We start from the raw sequence: 19,387 nt of genomic DNA, 5'->3' as shown, positions 1-19,387 counted from the left end.
CTTTTCATCAACTTTCTATTGGCCTCATGGTTCAAGCGCTCAAAGATCTATGTTCGCGGCAGGGCCCTAGCCTACTAAGTGATAACGATTTGTGCATAGCCGGCCCGCTGGAATCTGGACTACGATATTGTTAGCCTGTATGATATCTAAGCACCTCGATGTCAGTGATTGCGGATTGTGCATGTGGCCTTTATACATGTCACACATCCGTAAGCATCAGGTCGTGTGCTATGCGTGTGCTAGTCTCAGTGCTGCTAGCAACGTGCCGCATTCCCACTAATTATAAATAGCGCTTATTTCATTTTCATCCACTCCCAATGCCATTCCGCCCCGCACTCGACTTTCCGTAGTTGTCGTTTACCATGCCGCTCGACAGAATAACCACGGATCCAATCATATCGACGGAGAACATTGTGTTCTCTCCGTCGCGCTCACCACCGCCCGTCGACCACTACCTAACGCCGGTACTGGAGCCCGCCGCAGTCCCAACGGAACGCGACCCATTGATAGGGACTGCACAGAAAGTCAAGAAGCCATTCTATCGTGCCCGCCCATTATGGTGAGCAAGTGTTCGCTGAGCTTATCGGTGTCCGTAATCCGGCTGACGGAGTCTCGGGCAGGCTGGTACCATTTGCACTAATTGCATCTCTTACTGTACGTTCTGACTTGTCATCACACGGAGAAATATGCTGACTATCATCGTGCACTTGTGTAGCGCGGCATGACGCTGGCGTCCCGTGTGGAAGTCTTTACACAACTATCATGCCACAGTGTATACGAGCACTATAATCACACCCGCGTGGTACCGAGCTACTCTTCGTTCAACTCAAGCCATTACGTAGTCCATCTCGTAGAACCCCATTCGATCTCCGTGCATTTAGCATCATCACCTATCCACACTTCAGGCAAAATCCACGCAAAGCGCGATGTCGATGACTCAGATGAAGATCCCCGTGTGCTACCAGGCAAAAAGTGTGTTTCAGATCCCGCCGTTCAAGCAGGTGCTGCACGCCTGCAGACTATGATGACCACAACGATGGGCGCACTCTCGGCTCTTACAACCGGCTGGTGGGGCCAGTTTGGGGAAAGGCACGGCCGCATACCCATTCTCGCTATCTCCACCTTCGGACTCTTGCTTATGTACGTTTCATATTTCGCTTCTTTCCGAGGCATCTTACTGATAGTCGAATCATAAAGGGACCTCACATTTATTCTTGTATCAACACCTCACAGCCCCCTGGCTGTACACTCGCATAAGCTGCTCATCCTTGCACCTATCATCGAAGGCTCTCTTGGAGGATGGTCGACCTTGACCGGTGCTAATACGGCCTACATTGCCGATTGCACATCTCCTGGTTCCCGCGCAACTATTTTCGCTCGTTTTACTGGCGTCCTTTCTATCGGACTTGCTCTCGGACCCGTAATCGGTGCATGGTTGATCAGGAATCCGATACCTTTCCTGAGTGCTGGAAATAGTACGTTAGGTTACTATTTGATCGGCTGAATGCTTAAATCTCAGTGAAAGTCGATCACCCACTACAAAGCGTCACATCTGTCTTTTGGGTGGCGATTACTTGTTCTTTCGTGAACTTGATTTTAGTGCTCTTTGTGTTCCCCGAATCTCTTCCCGCGTCTCGCAGAGCATCAAATAGGAAAGGTAAGGGTCGAGCTGTTGAAAGTGATCCAGAATTCCCTAGCGGTACGTGTATCATTGAGTTGGCTACCTTGTCTCGTACTTAATTTGAAGCGTTTTTATAGGTAAGGTCGACGAGCTCTCCAATGGATGGATTGCAACTCGCATCATCCGAAGCTTTCTATCGCCCCTCGCTGTCTTCCTTCCGTCCCATGTACCTGTACCTGTAGCTGCCAGCGCCACTGGAGACTCAGTTGTGTCCTCTCGCACGCGGAAAGACTGGGGTCTGACGTTCATCAGCATGTCGCTCTTCTCGCACATGCTGGCATCAGGGATATTCCAGCTCAAGTATTTATATGCTGAGCATATCTATGACTGGGCAGCCGAACAACTAAGCTACTATATCTCCTTCATGGGAGCCTGCCGTGCTTGGCACTTACTCGTCTTCCTGCCATGTGAGTCAACCTATTGGATGACATCTCCCGGTCCTGATATTAGCAGTCCTTCTTCTAAAGTTCAAGCCCGTTCGTGCTCCGGTTTCCTCTACAGACACACCCACGAATCCCACGTCAAAGCCCAAACCCACAAAGTCTCACCTATTCAATGAAATGCGATTCGATCTGCGCGTCGTGCGGTACTCCATGCTTATGGACTTCCTTTCGCATGCGCTTGTTGTCATTGCGCCTCTGCCCTCTCCCGATGGGAGTGATGTTTGGTGGTCGCAGGCCATGTTTGTTGGTGCAACATCACTCTCGTCCATTGGTGCGGGGGTGATGCCAGCCATGCAAAGCCTCGCATTGTGCACCCTCCAGGGTCGTGCGCTTGCTGCTAAGGAAGCTGCTGCCCGTACAGGCGAGGCTCAGGAGCACGATAATGATGTTGAGTTGGAGCCTGGAAAGCTTTTTGGCGCTCTCGCTGTCCTGCAAGCCATCGGCCAGACTATTCTTGGAGTGAGTGATATCCTTCTAGGCAAAGATGTATTCTCATATAGGCTCTGTAGCCCATGATTTTTGGTCTCATCTACAGCAGCACTGTAGCCTCCTTCCCAAAGGCCATTTTCGCAACGGCCGGTGGCCTGGTACTGTTATCAATCATGTTCACTCTCCTCGTCAGGCCAGATATCAGTCTTTCCGTGATGAAACCCAAGAAGGTCAAAGGCAAAGGCAAAAGCGCCGTTCGCCCTTCCGGGGTCAAGCCAAAACGCAGATATCAGGAGCAGGCCCGTGGTCGATCACGAGTGAGCAAGGATCTTAGGGGCGGCGCTGCACGAGCAGACTATGACGTTTCAAGATTTGATGCTGGTGAGGCCAGCGGTTCTGGCTCGGGCTCGTCCGTTTGAGTGTTCTTGGTGTGCTCGCAGTATATCGTGGAAGGATTAGTTAATAAATATCATAGCATTCAAGTCGCTTGCTGCGGCGGTGGGATAGGTCACAGAATATACTATAGTTTTATATATGTAGTAGTTCATCGGAAGTTATGTTTGACTCAGCTGTAGTCTTTAGCGATACCTGTACACTAGTGTGGTCCGAATCGAAACTCGGAAACTCGAACGGAACGGGATTTTGAAATGATTCAATATTCTTGGTGTGGTAAGTCCAAGCAAATGGATGTTCATTTCTGTTTGATCGATCAACAGCGCTCAGTAAATGATCTTGACCAAGCTTACGAAGTTGATTATCTCGAGGTCGAACACAAACACCACCTTCTGAGCACCAGTCTCCTTCGGAGGCGTGCTTTGAATGACATTTGACACGTTCTCGAAAGCTACTCGTGGAACTTTGTCAGGTAATATAGCTGGTAAGTGATTCTGAACAACAAACCTTTACGCGGACGTGGTGTGAGAAGATTCCGTGCTCTTGTCTTGTCAGCTTCTTCGCATGAGTAGGTGATCGCGTCATCTTGGGATCCGTTTCAATTGAAGAGTTAGGAATGAGACCGTGTAAGATGTTGCACGCCTCCCCTACATGGTATGACACGGTCGAAGTCATTAGTAACCCTGCGCTACGATACGCGAAGAAGCTCAACCAAAGATGCATCGATGAACCGCTACGGTGTGGTGTGAGTGGAATACCACAAAGGCGGAGTCGTGCTCGAGGCCCTGAAATGGAAAATATATAACATACAGTTGCAGAACTGAGGCAAAGAAATACCTCAACAATGAACAAGTTCACCCAGGTGCTCCGCGGTCCAGGAAGTTTCTCCATCGTTAGCATTCCTATCCTTGTACAAGAGCTCCATGCATTTCAAGAGGACTCTAGCCCTGCGCAATGGAAGAACGGTAGCCTTGTGCACTGATGGAGCATCTCGCAACAGCCCGCACACAATAGTCTGCACACTAGAAAGCGATGCGGTGGTTGGAAGGCTTCAAGCTTCAAGCTTCAAGAACGGTACTTGAACAAACATTACTATATATGGAAGTGACAGGTATGCGGCGGGAATCCCGACCGTGCGGATGTCTACTTGGTGGAGAATGTTAATGAAGCTTGAAGCTCGTGACCAGTCTGTCTAGTGAGGCAAGCTGTCGATTAGACACAACGGCTTGCCTGACTATCAAAAATGAAATTACAAAGAATTGTTTAGGTACCAGCAGATGCATACTGGTAGTGTGGACGCAAACTGTAAATTTGGTGAGAAGTGAATACAGCACTATAGAGCCTGTACGCAGGCAGACACTCAAGTGCTCATATGTTGATCATTAACTAGGATTCAAAGTGTTTGGAATAACATATGAAGTTGTTTGAAAATTCTAGTTTGTTGAAGTGCCGTGTAGGAATTGTGTATAGATACATATCAATGAAAAATACAATATAAAAATCATCAGACCTTCGCCACCGCGCCGGTCATGTCTGCGGAAGTACTACTAGATGCCAGATCGTGAGTAAAAACAGACTGAATTTTAATTTTAGTTAGTAGGGGGATGCCATAAATAGATGGTGCTTACCGAATACGCGGGTGGATAGTCCATACCGGCGAGAGTAAATTCTTGGGGTAGATGGCGAGGAAAGCAGTCCCTGATGGCTGTTAACACATCTCCCACCCACTCCAATGCTTCGACGACGATCTGCTTCACAGGGGCCAGACAACTTGTCACACGGTCAAGACAACCTGGTACTAATACTTAAATATTCGTTAGTAAGATCCAATCTGAAGAATGCGTGCTTACCCATCAACAAGTTACCCCATTTGAGTGCAATCCAGTCATGGATCTCCCCATAGACGTGGAGATGAACCTTCTCTTTCCCACTACCTACCAGGATCCAGAATACGAGTTCCATGGCAGGGAAGAGGATCAGGAGTAACACAGCTACCATGGGAACGCTGAAAATTTGTAGGCCGGCTAATAATATTTAGAGTTAAACGACATCAGGGACTGATTGTGAAACTTACACATTGAGATCATGTACGTGAGGTGAACCACCCAATTGAAGAACTGAATGGCACAGCCCCAATCATGCGACAATAATCCCTGTGCGATGAGTTCATTACAAGTCCTCGCAAATATATCTGATAAAGACCTACAAACCAACAGGGAGCCCAAGAGATCAGGTAGTACAGGTTCGCAATGATGATAATCGTTATCAATCCGGCGAGATTAAAAAGAAGATCAGTGCTGTGAGATCTTGATTTCAGAATTGATGGCAGAAGCGCCACTGCATAGGGGAGAAGCAGAAAGAACAGTAGGATGATGGGTTTCAGGGATTCCGCCAGGGGACTTGGTGCCATGATGTTGAGGTAGTTGGGTGGTTGAAAAGAAAAGGGGATTCACTGGCTGACTACCTTTTGTACGGGGCTGACTTACATAACAACGACGTGCGGGGCCCAATCATAATTAGCGGCCGCTCAGTCTCGTCAATCATAGATTATTTTTTGTACAATTAATATGGCCTTTTATTACCTAGTACTCGAACCGCCATACCCCGTACTTGTCCTCATCGCACCCAAACCAGACGACCCCTCTCCTCTATCCTGACTATCATACCCAGGCACAGGTCTGCTCCTCGAGATACTACCCTGCAGTCGCCTCTCCCGCTCCCAGTCATACTCCCGCGACCCCGACGGACGATTCAAAAGGTGATTTCCCAGCGCCCCCAGTGCAGCGCCACTCCAAAACCCTGGCTGCCACTGCGAGCTGTTGCCTGAACCCGCGTCTTTGGTGTATGGTGGGGGTGGGCTAGTATAATAAGAGCCGGGGAATCCTCCTGATCCTGACCTGCCTTGCCTATCGCCGGGATACGAGGGAGGGCTGGTGTGGTTGGCATCTGACGTATTGCGCCGCAAGCAAGGTTGGATAAAGCTGTACATTATCATGCCCAGGACTACGATCCATACGAGCATGAAGAAGATACCGGAATAATCGAGGTCTGGGTATGCAGGGAATAAGTAAGCGTTGATAGACGAGCGTGCGCAAGACTTACTGTTGAACCATGGTCGGGTGTAGAAGCGAGACCAGCTTGAGTCAGAGTCGGCGCGAAGGGCATCAGGGAGTTGAACGAGGTTGTATTCGAGGGAACAGGATCCTGTGTGATTATAATGAGGCTTCGTATTTCGAGTACTCGATGGTGAATCAGAATCAGACCTTTCATGACGTATGGATCGCCAGGGCCATTCCATCCCTCGCAAGAGACCTCGACTCGGCCGAAACGTAAAGAGGACGGTAGGTCCGCCTCGCACTGCAAATATTGTGTCAAACTCACTATACAAGAGCTTACTACGTAGTAGAGTCTAGCAGTCTCTCAAATCCTAATTATCAAGTTAACAGTGAACACTCACCTTCCAATCAACGTCCGTACCCGACCCTCCAATATTACTGCAGCGCACGACATCTGGCTGATACAACCCGCACGCTTTCCCAATGCATACCAGTTGAGCAATAGGACTGGTCCGTCGCGCAGCTGTAAGCGCGTTTTTGTAGAATGTGAGACCAGGGATGCTCTCCAAAGCGATGCGGGACATGAAATATGGTTGAATGAGCCTTGTCCGCTCAAAATACAAGCACGAGTTTTAACGCCTTGTGCGGTGCATACACGACGTGGAGGTGAAACGTGTTGTGATGATGATATGAGTAGCGCACAATAACCGGTTCGGAATTTCAAACCGTTCGATCGGTGGCTGTGTATGAACTATTGTACCGCGGCCTAGTGGACAACTATGATACCAGGACAACAAAGTTTCCTAATTGCAACATCGCAGGTATAGCTAAGTAGAGGTTTGAAGTAGCTCCAACTGTAAATGCTGAACGGTCAGTGTTGAAATATTCAGCAAACATTTGATTTTAAGATTGGCCACAAACATTTCGGCAGCGTACAGACTCGTACTTTGTCAATTCGGCTAATCAAGCTACCACAATTACAGGCTGCCATCTCGTTCTCGGTACGCGATCAATCGTGATGCGGAAAAGAAAATACTGACAATGAATATCTGAATGCTTGGCTCCAGCTTCCTCACGACTGAAGCTGGTCATTGATCATGTCCGACACAGGGTCTACGATCCAAAAGACTTCACTCTGAAGTAATATATATCTAAATAGCTCCAATTGAATTGTACTACATATACAGTGCGTGAGGGGTAAACAGGGCGACTGGAGAAAGCAATGATTAATGAACCGTCGTACTACTACTAATCAGAAGTGATATGACTGCGTCATTCCTGTCGGGGCCGGCAGCACGACCTGATACAGCAGATGAAAAAACAAACGCAAGCAATTGGCAAGTCCCGCCAAACGATGTACAGGAGTTCATACATCCTGAGAGTCACGGCTGAACGTTTGCGGCACTATCTCCATATCTAATGCAATACGCGGACTGAATAAAATTTGCCGCGACCGATATCGATCATGTATTGTGATGACCGAACACAGAAATAGTCCGTGAAGTTGGCCCCTCGAATCCGGCCAGGATGATGATATGCGGTCCACGACCTCATTTTCAGAGAGCCCATTGAATAGGAAGATGTAGTCTCGAAGAGGTCGAACCGATTCGTCATTCTTATCAAGACTGAGTTCGAGCACAAGTCGTTCTCGATCTTTCGGATATTCGCACCGTGCAGCGGCGAACAATCTCAGAATATTGTCCCACTTGCGTTGGATATGGCCCACTTCTAGACCGGCTAGCAGACGCAGACTGCGTTTCATGCGTTGCGGTGTCGACGACCCTGGGTACATTGTCAGTGGAAACAATGCGCATATCTATCAAGAAGACTTACCGACAGCTGCCTTTAAAAAATTACAGCTCAACCTATGGTGATTGTGCCAGGAATCACGCTGGCATCGCTTTGAGCAATACCGCACAACTTGACATCCCGCACATTGCCTGAAGCGGATGTCTTCTGCAGTACCATCGCAGCGACACTGGTAGTGTTAAGTTGACGAATCAGCAGGGATGAAGCAATGAAGTCTGTGACTGACCTGTAGAACCCGGCCCATTTTACTCGGTGATGGCCACCATATCGTTTCTGCCTTGGACCTAAGTGTTGCATATGTTCGAATGGTCTGCTCTACACCGGACCAAATATCCAAGAGGTATTTCTCTTCTCTCACGATTGGTCCGAGATTATTAGACCAAGCGTCCACATGTTTACAGACGTAGGATAAGATTTTGTCGTCAAGACTGTATTTGAATAAGGTCCTAAAAAACGCCTCGTTGATCCTACGAGGATCCGTCTCCACTAGCTTTGACTCCTCCAGGGGTCCGGAAGGACTTATATGTACCATTGTTTCGAAGGCGTGTGCGCAAAGAGCTTGATGGAGTGCTGAGGCAGGGTCGTCGGCACATTTAAGGAGAAAGTCGAGGTACGTAAAACTTGGGGCAAGGGCTTGCGCCATGCTCTCTTTGCCCAGAAAAAGGGACTGAAGAACACGGAGAGCCCCAAAAATTTCTTTGACGGACTGCCGGAGGAGGTATGCTTCCCGTATCGCCGCATCGAGCGTGCTCGTCGTTGCGATAATTTTAACACAGTGCGAAAACACTAGGACAAGCAGCTCGAGCTTGAAATTATCGGAAGCTATATCAGGGGTTTTAGCCATCGATCGTAAGCTCTTGACATATTTCAGAGCTGCAGAAGTGACGGCGTCAATACCACCTGACACTTCGAGTAGTATGGTGACAAAGGATTCGTCCTGAATGCATGATGAAACCACCAAGGAGCCGAAAACTCGAAAAGAAGTGATGTGAGCGGGGCCGGGCGACGACGACAAGCACACTACATATTTGTCTTTGGTTTTCAGGGCTAACAACCACAACTCTGCGATCGGGCGATAAAGGGCAGGAGTGGTAAGCAATGTAGTTCCGCCGCGCTTGCCACTAACCATTACAACATGCAGTAGTAAGCTAGCAACAATCCTGATGGCAACCATCTTGTCGACGGGTCGATAGTTGGCTCTGCACATGATGAATTGGTCATGAAAGAAGATAAGCCAGGGAGCGACACGGTTCCAGGCGGAAATAAGATATTGCTTTTCCGAACCCGCCGAGCCAATACCAGAACCATCGATATAACCCAAAGTTGTAACAATCACGAGAAGTGACTTGTAGACGAGCTCTATATCAGTGGCAACGGCTGGGGTTGACTTTGCAGGAATGCGGTCTGGATCGAGATACATGTAGAGCACTGGCTGCAGTATACATAGTTCGGATGCGGAGCAATCTGGAAGTCGATTGCACAACTTCTCAAAGTCTGCGACCGAACGATCCATGTACACTCTCCGAACCAGTTTCTGAGTGACACATCTGCATCAGTTATGGCAACAACAAATTAAGGATCGATGGCAAAACACTCACCCGCACATCCTGGGGGAGCTGCGACAGTTGCGTCGCTGGGATCATTCTCAGTCACGGTGGTTTGTAATCGATCTGATCACTAGCACCCGCTGACTCAGACTGAGACCGTTGGAAAGACCATATATAGAAAGTTCGATCATTCTCTGACATTCAGAAAAAATACGGATGCCTACTCGAGCCTTGTGCAGTGCATACACGACGTGGAGGTGAAACGTGTGATGATGATATGAGTTAGTAGCGCACAATAACCGGTTCGGAATTTCAAACCGTTCGATCAGTGGCTGTGTATGAACTAATATTGTACCGCGGCCTAGTTGACAATACCTGTTAACTCCGTCATCCACCAGTGTATGACGACCAACAAACCGAAAGCACTCAAGATACATGTTTGACTGGACCTCATTGGCTTCCAAGGCTTTGTTACTCCTCATACTCATTTACTCGTCATCATTCATGTTTTCGTCGAAAAAATGGAGTCCAAAGGGGTTGGTGAGCCAACAAGTCTTCCTCGATGATCTAGTGATTCACGCGCACGGCCCCAGCACGTCTATATCACAGGCGGCAGTCAAGGTCTCGGACTTGCACTCGCCAAACTCGTCGCGCGGAAAGGTGCCCACGTTTCTATAGTAGCAAGAACCCAAAGCAAACTCGACGATGCTTTAAAAGAGCTTGAGGTTCGTATCCGACATGAAATCCTCTGTTCGTTCTGAATGTCGTACACAGGCCAATCGCCAAAGCCCAGACCAAGTATTCAAAGCCTTTTCCTTCTCCCTCGACACTGCAGAGGAGTCTACTGCCGCTCTCCAAGCTGCTAGCGATGCCCACGGCGGCAAAGTCCCAGATGCAGTTTTTGCATGCGCAGGTGCTGCAAAGCCGATGTACCTCCTCGAAATGCAGCCAGAGGACCTCTCACGCGGAATGACGAACGGGTACTGGATACAGGCGTGGACCGCATTCGTGAGTCGATCGTTCAACTCTTTCAGATCACGGACAAGAACATGACGTTTAGCACACAATGAACAGGCTGCTGCTAAACAAATGGTGCGCGAGAATAAGAAGGGGAAGATCGTGCTGGTGTCTTCGACGCTTGGATATATGTCTTTGATTGGATATTCTTCGTATTCGCCTGCAAAGCACGCTCTGCGTGGTGAGTGATGGCTGTCTGCTTTACTCTGGGTGATGCTGATGATACGGCTTGATAGGACTGGCTGATTCGTTGCATTCAGAACTAATGCTGTATGACATCGATACTCATATCTTTTTCCCTCCGACAATGTATACCCCTGGGTTTGAAGAAGAAAATAAGACGAAGCCGGCTATCACTAGAACGATTGAGTCGACGGATGAAGGTCTGACAGCGGAGCAGGCTGCTGCTGGATTACTCTCAGGTACGTCGTCTCGTGAAACTACAACCATCACTTTAAACCAACTTTTGGCCTGATCAGGTGTTGAGAAAGGTCACGCACACATCACCGCTGATCTGATTACGAGCTTGTTCCGAGCTTCAACGCGTGGTTCTGCGCCTAGAAGCAACGCTGCTCTCGATTTCGTGTTAGATTTAGTCGCTCTTGTATGTCCCTACCTTATCATAATAAGGTTGAACTCGTGATTAACGCTTGGCTGTAGGTTGGCATACCAATCTGGAGACGCTCGGTCGACAAGCAAGTGCTTGCACATCGCGCTGAACATAGGGAGTACTTGAGGACAAAGGGATTGATTGATTGAGGCTGCATTGTTGAGTTTGCGGATATACCCCATCGCTTTGCTTTCGTATTGCCATCGACTGCGTACGCGTATATACCGACATTACCACCCGCTACCCTTACCTCATATTTCTGTGAATATCTACGTTCATCAACTATTCCTATAGTCACGTGCTTGATATTCTTATGAGATGACCACCACCAGGTTTGGTCGAGAACTTTGTAGCTAAACGCTAAAGCTCTAACAGATATCCATTCTAGTGCCAAACTCTTAAAGCTCGCGCTTCCGCTTATCAAAACCCATGGATTCACCCGAGAAGCGCTTTCCTTGTCGGCGTTGTCGCTACCCACGCCACTAGCTAATCCTCTCCCAGACGCGAGCGTGACTGCGCTGTTTGGCCCAGGAGACGATGCATGTAGGACGCTCGTGCATGCGTGGCTTGATGATGCAAGACGTAGGATGAAGGAAGAGGCGACAGGAAAGATGGGAATGGGAGATGTGTTGAAGGCAAGGCTGAAGAGCAACGAACCAGTGCTGGAGCACCTTCCAGAGGTAATTTGATGGTCGTTTTTCGCTGTCACGCAAATTACTTATGCTTGGTGCTTTTAGGCATTTGCACTCCTCGCTTCCTCTCCCTTATTACCTCTACCTCTGCTCCCGGTGGACCCTGCGCCGATAATCAAACACGCCGCTCAAGTATCTAACCAGGCGTGCTGGATCGCTCATAGCGATGCGCGAGAGGTTTGACACTTTTTTTCACGTGTGTTTAACTAATCTATAACCAATTTCACCCCACCAGTCATCTTGGTACACCCACCGAGCAACCATCTCCGCCATCTACCTCGCCGCCGAACTTCACCAACTGACTTCCCCAAAGACAGCACAGGCATTCTTGGATTCGCTCCTCGAGAATGCCGAGCATGCGGGAAAGGCTTTGGACGAGACGGCTTTGTTTGCGAGTTATATTTGGAAGAGCTGGAGAGGGATTGTAAGGAGTTCTGGGGTGTTGGTTTGATTCTGAGGGGTGCGGGGCGTCGTTCACGCGCGAGACATATGCATACTCGTATAGCTATAGTGCGTTTCTAAAACTACATTTCGTTGATGCATGACGCGAATGTCGTTTCTAATTAAGCAGGTTTAGTACTGAACCATATCGTTTACATTATACTTGATCCGATTATGGGGCAGAAGAGGGTACTAGTTTAGGCTGGTAGAGGTAACCAATTGTATCGACTCTGAAGCTGCTAGTGAAAGGACAATGATTCGTCGATTAGGGGCTAACGTACGTGGAACGATGTCTTCATTTACAGCTTATACCAGTCGAAGCTTACTCGGTTTCTTAGTGCTTCGTAATTGACTTCATTGACCTTGATAGACTTCACTGGTGCACCTCCTTGTCTTGTCATCGAATGTTTCAACAGTGGTACTTAAGCATGTCTATAAGGCTGATAAAGAGTTCGGAAGGGAATGTGTTCGAGACAAGATAGGTATAGGACGTGTTGTTTATTGAAATTTACGAGCTCCGATATTAATTGAGGACAGACTTTTCAGATGGACGTCTAGTAGAAGAGCCTCGGGCTGATGCCGGCGAGGTGCAAAGTATGTACCGTAAAAGGGAATCTTAGAACGGATACGAACGGTGCTAGTAAATAGTGGTACATACTAGTGAAGCTGCCTATCCTTTTTGCGATGCTGAAGCATAGGTGTAAAGGACCAGTACTTACGTAGTTTGGTTGAGCCTGGACCCAGACCTCGCTTACGGGGTCCCACTTCGGAATGTTCATTTCCGAAATGTGCGATGATCGCTCACCACACGAATTTCGAGCTCATATACACATCCATATTGCCCGGTCCACAAATCGCGTAGTGTGATACACGAACAATCTCCGCACCCGTCGCCTGCGAATGCCAGTAGGTACGGTGGACGCAGTCGGTCCTTTCATTTACGATCATGGGCTTCCACATCATGGGATAAAACGGTATGCGTGTGGGGAGACGGGAGAGAACCGTTCAAAGCGGGCAACATGGCATACTCGGTGTCGTACTCCCCGGATGCCGCTGACACCGAAAATCACAGCCTACCCAACAACCTGACTTCAATAATGATGGGATTCTTCCGGTTAGCAGGGCGAGTAAGTACTAGTAATACCTCAATGACCACATCGCCGCTGCTCTGCTTCCTCGCTTCAAGTCCCGGTCTAGGAGATCTCATCCTACGTATAGTCTGTTCAAGTGGCGTAATTCTCATCTCGTTAGGGCGCTGTGGATTCGAGGATCATCAATGAGTCAAATTCGAAGTTAGTCCTGCAATAGCGTCGTTTTATGGCACGCTGGTCACTAGCTGGCGTTTTCGAATACGGCCCACCCTTCAATGCTTGTCAGTACAGCAACATGGATTCTTCACAAATAAGAACCATGACTGTGTAGTTATCGTTTACGTACCCCGTCGCAAGAAAATTGTTTGACGCATTCCCCCGATTTGATAGATTGACCGGCGGCCAATCCAGTCTTACATATATGTCGAGCAGCCCCTTTACAAAAGTTCGCGTCCGAAATTCGGTTCAGGACTGCATAGTGGCAACACTAAGTCACTGCACAAAAGGTATTTAAGCGGTTACTGATCCCCATTCACAACTTATATGGGTTTGTTGCAAACTAACTATTGCGGCATGGACGTTTGGCTTGCTTTCAAGGACCTCTGCCTCGCACGGCCCCTGCCAGTCTTAACAACATGCATCCTTGTCCTTATACTGGCGACACTCTATCTTCTGCGAGTGTGTCGCCGAACACAACGAACGACACGCATACGAGGACCTCAGGGTACAAGTTTGATCTTTGGCCTCGCCAAGACAGTGGTAGATTCCAACATTACCAATGAACTGTACGAACCCTGGGCCAAGGAGTACGGACCAGTGTACAAGATCCCGCACGCCTTGGGAAAATCTAGGCTCATGCTATGGGACCAAAAAGCAATCTCTCACTTCTATGCCAGAGACACATCATTATATCACCATACTCCGTTTAACAAGATCATCCTTCCGATTGCAGTATGTCCCTTTGCCTTATGTCACAGCTCCAAGATGATAATTCGCTTCTGCGACTGACAGATAGGGAGAGGAGTGATGGGGGCTGATGGTGAAAGTCACAAAAGGTAAGAGTTTAGTCTGACATTCAGGTCATGCCTAACTGAATACACCTCTTTTATAAGGCAACGCAAGAACATCAACCCTACTTTTAACGCAGCTGCTGTTCGCAGCTTGTCTTCTATCTTCCAAGATGTCGCCCACAAGGTGAGGCATTCGTAGTCCACTCGTCGCTGCATTCGTAATAGGGCACAGGCAGTGATCGCTTGGGACGCTGAGATAGAATCAAACAAAGGAGATGATTGCGCTGTAATTGATGTTCAACAATGGTATTTGTCTTCTCCAGAATTTTTTGTTCGCCCACTCAGACATTCTGTAGGATGAATCACATCTCGTACGTATATCCTTTCCTCTCCAGGCTGCCGTCTAATTCAACACCCACTACGTAGACTCGACAGTGCAGGCATAGGCATTCTGTCCCACGACTTCGGCGCACTCGATGGAAATGGCTCCGATGTCGAGCACGTCCTGAATGCGTTTAGCGCATCCGTCGACCCTTCCCACAGCTTGTTTATCCTCGGGCAGACTTTTCCTTCCATTATGAAGCTACCATGGCCTCGCACAAAGTTCTCCCAGAAGTTGCACCTGACCGTCGGCCAAATATGCCAGGAGATGCTATCGCGGAGGCGCAAGGAAAAAGAGACTGGCGGCATTGACGAGAGAGATAAATCATGTCTGGGTTTGCTCCGTGAGTTTGTTCTTTGTCTTCCAAAATTGCGAACACTACAATTGTTTTGTAGTGAAAGCGGAAGAATCTGGCGAGACCGTAGGACTGACTCAGCGAGAAGTACTAGACGAGGTATACAGATCATTGAGTGCTTCTGAACGATACGACACTAATCTCCATCTCCGTCAGGCGCGGATTCTACTTCTTGGCGCCTTTGAGACCACGGCAGGTAATATATATTCGTATAGCAAAAGACCCGTATACTCACCATTCCTTATATGTTATCAGTCAGCCTTACAGTAAGTTTCGAACTATTGATTGCTCCAACCGTGTTTCTAAATTCCACAGTGGGCTTTTATAGAACTCGGGCGGAATCCAGACATCCAAACGAAGCTTCGTGACGAATGTCTAGGTTTCGGGTCAACCCCCTCATACGACGACCTCACGAATAAGCTTCCCTACTTGAACGCTGTGGTGAATGAAGTTCTTCGCCTCCACTCACCAGTTGTAGAAGTCCCTCGAGCGGTTCGTATTCGACAGAAATCAACACAAACATTCGAACTAACCTATGACAGGTTACGGAAGACGACGTCATTCCGCTCAGCGAGCCCCTGTACACAGCTGACGGTAAAGTTACCGACCATATATGCATTGCGAAAGGGACAGAGGTCGTGATCCCGCTCGCCGCGCTCAATCGCTCGGTTAGCATGTGGGGGCCTGATGCAAAGGATGTTCAGACCTTCCCGATGGCTCAAAGAGGACGAAGGCACGCATGGGGCTGGAGATATTCCGCATGGCTATCGTCATCTGATGACCTTCGGCAACGGCGCGCGGATGTGCCCGGGGAGGCTGTTTGCGTTGACCCAGTTCAAGGTAAGCAGCTGCGCAAGGGTATTGGTCCTAATTCGTTTTACCTGGGCGTCATTGCTTTCTAGACTGTGTTGTTTATCCTTGTGCGACACTTCGTGTTTGAGATGGCAGATGGGGCTGATGTGCAGATCGTGAAGAGTTTAGGGCTTTTACCAAGACCGAGCGTGGTTGGAAGCACTGAGGCTGGATGTAGTGTACCCCTCCGGGTGCGCCGCTATGAGGTATGATTGTACTCCGGGATGATATAATGACGCCATAAGAACCGTACACTAACACTGGATTGTTAATTGATCTCGGAAAATGTCTGTATACATAAATATTGTAAAGGGTTTATTTTCTTAGTACGAATCTAGTATTGTGTCACTGGGACTGCGCTTGATCATGTTCTTGCAATAGCTGACTCCCATGCAGGAACCGGGCACGACTTCAATTGCTTTCCAGGACCATGTACATGCGTCATCCGCCAGTCTTGTGTACACTCAATGTGTTGAGCTATTGCGCACGGAGCAAGAAAAACTAGGTTCAGAGCGTCGTCGATCACACTACTCGCAACATTGCATATGCTTTTTGTGTGCACCAAAGTAAAATTAAATCCAAAAAAATAATGCATGTCAAGCGTCGCAAAGTGATACGGGAGCTACAGAAAACCGACTGCCTACCCAACACAAAGCCACTTGCGATCACGATCAATCTGATATCCGCGCCTCCGGATTTTGCAACGCGCTTGTGATACATAAATTCGATGATCCCGCCGGTCAGAGTGCTAAAGAAAAAGAAGGCGGGTTGAGAAAGCCAATAGAAAATGCAATGCCGGAAGGGGTCCATTTTGTATATGGGTGGCTGCGTTGTGCAACCATGACCTTGACACCTGCGATGACATGCAAATAGCGAGGCGCTACTACTCTTAAGGTGGGAGTCAGGCCATAATGTAAGAATGATAAATTAAATACCTACAATTATAGATGAAATGGGATACAACGGTAAAGAGCAGGTGCCTACCAGAAGAAGAGAGACAGTCTGTCTCAAATCTACATATCCTCGTACACCCCCACTTTGGCGACACTTGTTCGTGCAAGACGGCAGGTTTCTCGGGGTGCATCCCCGCGACATTTTGTTGCCATTGATCAAGGAAATACCGATGGAGGGAAGCCACTTGAATGTGTAACTGCCGAGCTAGCCGTTGTCGCCCAGCGTCTCGCGCCCTTCGTATTGTCCTTCACGGGGCTCGAGGACAGCGACGCAATGGTCAAGGGTGCATTTGACGCCCTGAACTATAAGCAATGGCTTCACCTGGCCTGCCACGGAATGCCTAATCGACGATGACCATTTGAATCTTCCTTCGCAATGCGTGATGGGCCGTTGATGATCAAGGACATCATCCGATTCGACTGGCAGAACCCATAGTTTGCATCCCTATCGGCTTGCCGCACTAACGTGGGTGATGAGAAGAGTCCAGATGAATCGATCCATCTCGCTGCGGCAATGCAATTCTCCGGACTTCGCAGTGCGATTGGTTTCATGTGGTCTGTCGAGGATGAAGCTTCGAAGACCTACAGTTGGTTGAGTGCGATAATCTTGTGCCTGTCCTTCAAGAGCGTAAAGCAAGGATTCGACATAGGTCGATTGGTGTGGAGTCCGAGGAACCCAGTTGAGTGAGAAGTTGAGAAGGGTAGTGCCTTATCGTTCACTCGGCTGTATGAGTGACTTGTCTGCATCGATGTGGTTGGGACGCCACGAGCTCCGAAATCTCTGGAACAGAGTTCACCTAGACAGCTCCGACCTTATTAATAACCCAGATGACAAACGAAGATAGATCATGGATCTGAACGACACAATACTTCCTGCGATGCTACTTCTGGGAGCTAACTTGAAGGAAAGGTTGAAGGGATTGTGCAAAGAGACAGTCCCAAGCAGCAGACACATTGTCATCAAGCTCGGTCTAGATAAAGAGCGATAACTGAGCTGAGCTTGCACAATCCAACATGGCGTGGGTAAGGGAGCGCACACTAGTACTGATAGTGGATCGAAGGGGCTAGATATTTCCATTCGGATCGATGACTGGTCGAGAACGAAAATTGCGATGAAGCAGAGCTCATGCACAGGGATCGCTGGTCAGAATCGTTTGTTGATTTGGAGAGCGAAGAGTGTAGCTGCTGCAGTACTTATTGGTACTATTGAGGACCGCATTACTGCAGGAGCCAAGTAGCCTGACATCAACGGTCTTGAGCTTGAACTTGGTTGGTTGTGCTTTGGCGTGATTCCTAAACCGATCCATTATTTGAGCAGAAGGACATCTACATACCAGAGGGCGCTATCGTCTTTGGCAACCACTGGTACCTAACGATGTGCATTCTAGGATAAATGTGTGCTGATCACCCTTTGACAGGGCTATCCGGCACGACCCGAACGTCTATTCCGACTCTGACGAGGGCATCCAGAAAATGGACACTCTGAGTAGACTCGTAACCAGTCTTGACTACGTCTGAGATGTTAAGCAATGATAAGCAATGAGCATAAACGTAAGCGGAAGTCCAACGTTGGTTCAACTTTGAGCTCCCCTAAAAGTTTAGTATCTCACCGTTTCCTGCAGTCACGTGCTTGATATTCTGGTCGTAGCTAAACGTTAAAGCTCTGACACAGATCTGCATTCTAGTGCCAAACTTGCGCTTCCGCTCATCAAAACCCATGGATTCATCCGAGAAGCTCTATCGTTGTCGGCGTTGTCCCTACCCACACCAATAACTCATCCTCTCCCAGACGTGAACGTGACTGCGCTGTTTGGCCCAGGAGATGATGCATATAGGAGGCCTGTGCATGCGTGGCTTGATGATGCAAGGCATAGGATGAAGGAAGAGGCGACAGAAAAGATGTGAATGGGAGATGTGCTGAAGGCGAGGGCTGAAGAGCAACGAATCAGTGCTGGAGCACCTTCCAGAGGTAATTCATATTTTATTCGTCGAAGATATTCAAGATGATGTTTTCCCTCGCTATCATGCAAATCACTTACGCTTGGTACTCTAGGCATTTGCACTCCTCGCTTCCTCTCCCTTATTACCTCTACCTCTGCTCCCGGTGGACCCTGCGCCGATAATCAAACACGCTGCCCAAGTATCTAACCAGGCGTGCTGGATCGCTCGTAGCGATGCGCGAGAGGTTTGACACTTTTTCACATGTGTTTAACAACCAATTCCGCCCCCACCAGTCATCTTGGTACACCCGCCGAGCAACCATCTCCGCCATCTACCTCGCCGCTGAACTGCACCAGCTGACTTCCCCAAAAACAGCACCGGTATTCTTGGATTCGCTCCTTGAGAATACTAAGCACGCGGGAAAGGTCTTGGACGAGACGGCTTTGTTTGCGAGTTATATTTGGAAGAGCTGGAAAGGGATCGTAAGGAGTTCTGGAGTGCTGAATTGACTCTGAGGGGTGTGTTTAGTGTGTCATTCATATAGTGCGTTCCTGACCGCTACATCCCCGAAGTTGACCCATGACGCGAATGTTGTTTTTAAGCAGGTTTATTACTGACCAATGTTACCATTAATATGGTTTACATTATACTTTATCGGATGATAGGGCAGAAGATAGCTGAGGTA

The 19,387-nt window shown here is 48.5% G+C and overlaps 11 protein-coding genes across 11 annotated transcripts; 6 read left to right on the top strand and 5 right to left on the bottom strand.

Annotated features, from left to right (window-relative positions):
* Positions 1–368: 368 nt before the first annotated feature.
* Positions 369–2,744, top strand: F5891DRAFT_911844 (uncharacterized protein; the record flags this gene model as incomplete). Its single annotated transcript, XM_041373638.1, has 8 exons — positions 369–559; positions 621–654; positions 716–1,140; positions 1,198–1,475; positions 1,526–1,727; positions 1,748–2,088; positions 2,135–2,583; positions 2,634–2,744. Coding segments are annotated over 8 exons (2,031 nt in total), but the record flags the coding sequence as incomplete, so codon positions are not given.
* A 261-nt stretch (positions 2,745–3,005) lies between these two features.
* F5891DRAFT_1059087 (uncharacterized protein) lies at positions 3,006–3,994 on the bottom strand. The gene is made up of 3 exons (XM_041362819.1): positions 3,454–3,994; positions 3,300–3,397; positions 3,006–3,250 (listed from the first exon to the last, which is right to left on the bottom strand). Exons 1-2 carry the CDS (start codon positions 3,844–3,846, stop codon positions 3,308–3,310), a joined length of 483 nt encoding a protein of 160 aa, XP_041220947.1. The 5' UTR covers positions 3,847–3,994; the 3' UTR covers positions 3,006–3,250; positions 3,300–3,307.
* A 289-nt stretch (positions 3,995–4,283) lies between these two features.
* F5891DRAFT_671061 (uncharacterized protein) lies at positions 4,284–5,440 on the bottom strand. The gene is made up of 5 exons (XM_041372728.1): positions 5,153–5,440; positions 5,021–5,099; positions 4,797–4,970; positions 4,575–4,744; positions 4,284–4,522 (listed from the first exon to the last, which is right to left on the bottom strand). Exons 1-5 carry the CDS (start codon positions 5,354–5,356, stop codon positions 4,451–4,453), a joined length of 699 nt encoding a protein of 232 aa, XP_041220946.1. The 5' UTR covers positions 5,357–5,440; the 3' UTR covers positions 4,284–4,450.
* Positions 5,441–5,524: 84 nt separating this feature from the next.
* On the bottom strand, positions 5,525–6,586 carry F5891DRAFT_1130647 (DUF1183-domain-containing protein; the record flags this gene model as incomplete). Its single annotated transcript, XM_041364558.1, has 3 exons — positions 5,525–6,150; positions 6,210–6,303; positions 6,404–6,586. 3 exons carry the CDS (start codon positions 6,584–6,586, stop codon positions 5,525–5,527), a joined length of 903 nt encoding a protein of 300 aa, XP_041220945.1.
* A 782-nt stretch (positions 6,587–7,368) lies between these two features.
* Positions 7,369–9,454, bottom strand: F5891DRAFT_984301 (uncharacterized protein; the record flags this gene model as incomplete). Its single annotated transcript, XM_041377420.1, has 4 exons — positions 7,369–7,784; positions 7,836–7,980; positions 8,038–9,345; positions 9,410–9,454. The coding sequence occupies 4 exons, from the start codon at positions 9,452–9,454 to the stop codon at positions 7,369–7,371; spliced, it is 1,914 nt and encodes a 637-aa protein (XP_041220944.1).
* A 408-nt stretch (positions 9,455–9,862) lies between these two features.
* F5891DRAFT_1130646 (uncharacterized protein) lies at positions 9,863–11,134 on the top strand (the record flags this gene model as incomplete). The annotated part of the gene is made up of 7 exons (XM_041364557.1): positions 9,863–9,898; positions 9,952–10,083; positions 10,133–10,366; positions 10,433–10,556; positions 10,612–10,797; positions 10,855–10,979; positions 11,036–11,134. The coding sequence occupies 7 exons, from the start codon at positions 9,863–9,865 to the stop codon at positions 11,132–11,134; spliced, it is 936 nt and encodes a 311-aa protein (XP_041220943.1).
* Positions 11,135–11,219: 85 nt separating this feature from the next.
* F5891DRAFT_670976 (uncharacterized protein) lies at positions 11,220–12,250 on the top strand. The gene is made up of 4 exons (XM_041372727.1): positions 11,220–11,317; positions 11,374–11,665; positions 11,723–11,854; positions 11,913–12,250. The coding sequence occupies exons 1-4, from the start codon at positions 11,304–11,306 to the stop codon at positions 12,126–12,128; spliced, it is 654 nt and encodes a 217-aa protein (XP_041220942.1). The 5' UTR covers positions 11,220–11,303; the 3' UTR covers positions 12,129–12,250.
* Positions 12,251–13,782: 1,532 nt separating this feature from the next.
* On the top strand, positions 13,783–15,858 carry F5891DRAFT_1194250 (cytochrome P450; the record flags this gene model as incomplete). The annotated part of the gene is made up of 11 exons (XM_041367899.1): positions 13,783–14,160; positions 14,221–14,264; positions 14,322–14,403; positions 14,452–14,525; positions 14,576–14,590; positions 14,646–14,944; positions 14,997–15,055; positions 15,113–15,152; positions 15,212–15,222; positions 15,272–15,448; positions 15,499–15,858. 11 exons carry the CDS (start codon positions 13,783–13,785, stop codon positions 15,856–15,858), a joined length of 1,539 nt encoding a protein of 512 aa, XP_041220941.1.
* Positions 15,859–16,466: 608 nt separating this feature from the next.
* F5891DRAFT_1059063 (uncharacterized protein) lies at positions 16,467–16,922 on the bottom strand. The gene is made up of 2 exons (XM_041362818.1): positions 16,793–16,922; positions 16,467–16,743 (listed from the first exon to the last, which is right to left on the bottom strand). The coding sequence occupies exons 1-2, from the start codon at positions 16,901–16,903 to the stop codon at positions 16,549–16,551; spliced, it is 306 nt and encodes a 101-aa protein (XP_041220940.1). The 5' UTR covers positions 16,904–16,922; the 3' UTR covers positions 16,467–16,548.
* A 284-nt stretch (positions 16,923–17,206) lies between these two features.
* Positions 17,207–17,449, top strand: F5891DRAFT_960302 (uncharacterized protein; the record flags this gene model as incomplete). The annotated part of the gene is made up of 1 exon (XM_041375715.1): positions 17,207–17,449. A coding segment is annotated over one exon (243 nt), but the record flags the coding sequence as incomplete, so codon positions are not given.
* A 1,001-nt stretch (positions 17,450–18,450) lies between these two features.
* F5891DRAFT_960299 (uncharacterized protein) lies at positions 18,451–19,211 on the top strand (the record flags this gene model as incomplete). The annotated part of the gene is made up of 4 exons (XM_041375714.1): positions 18,451–18,662; positions 18,685–18,730; positions 18,815–18,946; positions 18,996–19,211. Coding segments are annotated over 4 exons (606 nt in total), but the record flags the coding sequence as incomplete, so codon positions are not given.
* Between the last annotated feature and the right edge of the window lie 176 nt (positions 19,212–19,387).

The sequence above is a fragment of the Suillus fuscotomentosus genome, assembly GCF_016647785.1.
Source record: "Suillus fuscotomentosus strain FC203 chromosome Unknown F5891scaffold_67, whole genome shotgun sequence".
NCBI classification, from domain to species: Eukaryota; Fungi; Basidiomycota; class Agaricomycetes; order Boletales; family Suillaceae; genus Suillus; species Suillus fuscotomentosus.
The sequence above is the reverse complement of the archived record's forward strand: the minus strand, read 5'-3'. Positions and strand labels throughout refer to the sequence as shown.